The 3,270-nt window shown below is 40.5% G+C and overlaps 1 protein-coding gene across 1 annotated transcript in view; it reads right to left on the reverse strand.

The window, feature by feature from the left end:
• The window catches only part of apba2b (amyloid beta (A4) precursor protein-binding, family A, member 2b), a 78,796-nt gene that overhangs the window by 11,243 nt on the left and 64,283 nt on the right, over positions 1-3,270 (reverse strand). Inside the window, exon 9 of the mRNA XM_013908477.1 lies at positions 2,729-2,815. Within this exon, the coding sequence (XP_013763931.1) occupies positions 2,729-2,815 (87 nt within the window). The remainder of the gene's footprint in view (positions 1-2,728; positions 2,816-3,270) is intronic.

Raw genomic sequence — 3,270 nt, forward strand, 5'->3', positions numbered from 1 at the left:
CACAAACACACTCAATTCTGACACTGCTCAGATGGCCAGGCAGCAGCTAAGCCTGAAATACTGCCAATGAATCATCTATCGCATATACATTTAACTGTTACTGTGAGCACAAGGCTCTATTCATGATCTGTAGCACAGCAAATCTCTCGGAAGTGTAGCGCTTCCATCAAAGCACTACACCTCCTGTGAAGACTAGTGTGGCTGCTTCACAACACAGCTTGCTGTAAAGCTAAAAGGCAAGTTTCTGTAAGCGTGCAGAGACGGGGTTTCATGTAAAAACTTGAACGTGGAGAAATACGACAGATAAAATCAGACTTCCAGGTGAATTTTTGACTTTTTGTCCAGTTTCAGAGGGATTGATGATTTAAGAAAATTTAGTCTATATTATAACTTTAGGCATTTTTGAAGGTTGGAGGTGGAATAACTCTTCCTGATTTAATACACTTATCTACTAAATGTCAGTTATGGACAAAACACAACTAACAACTGGGCATGTTTGTGCTTGTAAACAAGTCAGAGGGAGACAGGATGGGGGAAAGGAGCAGAACAAGAGGGACAGCTGAACATAATCACATTGTCAAGAAGGTGAGATGGCGGAGAAACAGCCAAAGAGGAAAAGGTCAGAAGAATCAAAACTGAGAAAGAAGGGCTATGATTGGAAAAGGATAAAGAGCTGCTTCACCATCTGTGAGGCTTTCAAGTGCAGAGGCCTCAGAGCTTAAATGTATGAGGATAAGAGCTTCTTCTTGATGGATGGTGAAAATGAAATTTTCTGTGTTCCACAGAAAAGAAAAATACTTTTGAAATATATACAGTCCTGCAAAAAATGTTTTTTGTACCCTCCACCAAAAAACTGGAGGGGTAGTATGACATGACTTATTTGCTTTAGCTGTAGTAGCAATAATCTCAAGTATTTGTTTTCTGTATGACATTATCAGTCTCTCACATCAATGTGGAGGAATTTTGTCCCTTTCTTTTATAATTTTGTTTCTGTTGCGTGAGGTTTGTGGGTATTGTTCATGGAAAGCTCTCTTAAGGTCCCATCACAGCATTTCAATCAAGTTGAGGTCTGGACTTTGACAACTTGATTCTTCTTTTTTTTTTCCAAGCAATGCTGTTGTAGATTTGCTGCTGTGCTTGGGGTCATTGTCCTGTTGCACAACCCAGTTTAGGCCAAGCTGTAGCTGTTGGACAGACGGCCTCACATTTGACTCTAGAATACTTTATAATACACGGCAGTTGATGGTTGAAGGTTCAGGAGGTTGTTTGGCTGCAAAACAAGCTCGAATCATCACCCATTCACCACTGTGCTTGACCGTTGATATGACGTGCTTATGCTGACCTGCTATTATAGGTTATCACCAAATGCGGTGCTGTGCATTATGACCAAACGTCTCAGTTTTGGTGCTGTCTATTCACAGGAAATTGTTCTAGAGGACTTGTGATTTGTTCAGATACAACTTTGCAACCCTACATTGTGCTGCCATGTTGTTTTTAGAGAGAAGTTGCTTTCTGCTAGCAACCCTTCCAAATAACCTATATTTGTTCAGTCTTTTTCTAATTTTACTGCTATGAACTTTAACATTTCACTTGCTATCTCAGGCTTTTAGGGTCCTTAACATGTTACTCTTGTGTTTATTGCAATTTCTCTGAGCATTCCAGGTCTGAACTTCATGTGAATTTGCTGGGACAAGTGTGTATGTATGTATGTTTTCCATGTAATCTTTGTTAGTGTAGAATGATGGACTAAATTGTTTGAAAAGCCTTATAATCCACTCCTGGGAAGAATGTTTGGCTTTTTGTGTTACCATGCATCCCAATCTCAATGAGCAAGACTCACAAACTGCCAACACTTTAGCCTTTATAGAGGTGATCAAACTTACTGATGATCAATCGATCAAGCCCATTTGACTATTGGGACCTGGCTATGGAGGGAATAACACCGTACTCAGTTTTTCACAGGACTGCATTGTGTCTTATGAAGGCTTTATTTTGCTTTGTGGAGCTGGTGTGTTGGCACGTGTTAGCTCTACAGAAGCATATATAGCAACAGTTTGCTAGCACACTACCTAGCTAACACTGATTGAATTACTTGCTACATGGTCATTTGTTGTATCACTGATTTTGCGATTTTTACACTTAATTTTTACATTTATCTTTAGTTAACCTTTGAATCCTTGTACTATGTAGCCACACTGAAGTCAAAAAAGGTGAGCTTGGTAATGTTAATTCTTTTATTGAGTGCTAAACAACAAACCTGAGATCTCTTCCTAGTCACTGTAGTTTTGTTGTGTTTAGGATGCTCTGTTTATGTGCTTCTTGCCTTTTCTGTACAGCTAATACTATTCATCATTGTGCCATTAACTTTGCTGTGTGCATCCATTAAGTCTGGGGTCCGAACTTCTAAAGGACCACTTTGTTGTGACATTAAAGTAAAGGCAGTGCTGCACAGATGATCCTGCACCATTTTTTTGTTCTTTTGGCTTTGCAGAATCTATTTTTAGCCACGGTCAAAAAGAATTCACAGAGTGACGTCATGAGATTAAACAAACAACAATCAGAGCTGGGGCAGCTGTAGGATGCAGCTGGTGTCAGCAGTTAAGCTGTTGTTTTGACAATTATGACATAACATCATTCCCCTGAGGCGTTGACTCATAGTTTCTGGGAAAACAGCTTTTGTTCTCACAGGTGAAAAATCATACTTTTAACAGAAACATGGAGCACTTACCTGTGAGTCTGCGTTGAGGACTTTGATCCTCTGGGTGGAGATAAACAGATCAACCTCGGTAAGGGTTTGGGCGTCTCCATCTGCGCTCTGAAGCAACATACAGACAGAAGAGTTTGTTAAATCACCTGCGTCTGGCTGTTTAAGATGTTTGTGTCAAGCCTGACTGTTCATTGTGCACGCAGCTGTCTGAATAGTGTCTGTTTTAAATGTGGGAATGCCTTTTTTTAATTGCCAAAACTCATGCATTCAAAGCTTAGTGCCCAGTTAGAAAAGTCCTTGTTACATGGACATGTTACTGAGTCTAGAGGTGAGGTGGCAAAGGAAGAAAAAGAAAGTGTTTGGCAGTAGCGTTAGTTTGCATCAATAGTCCTGGCACGAGGATGGGCGAGCTGGCATGGAAACAAGAAACAGCTTAACACTAAACCCCTACCAGCTGGCTGTTACACCAGCGAGAGTAATGCAGCCTCAGCACACAACAAGCTTGTGCACATTTCCCTCTAATCACTCGGTGCAGAAATCTAATAAAACTATGCTTGTTTTGG

Source organism: Pundamilia nyererei, unplaced genomic scaffold, assembly GCF_000239375.1.
Source record: "Pundamilia nyererei isolate P.nyererei 1_Seehausen unplaced genomic scaffold, PunNye1.0 scaffold00011, whole genome shotgun sequence".
NCBI lineage: Eukaryota > Metazoa > Chordata > Actinopteri > Cichliformes > Cichlidae > Pundamilia > Pundamilia nyererei.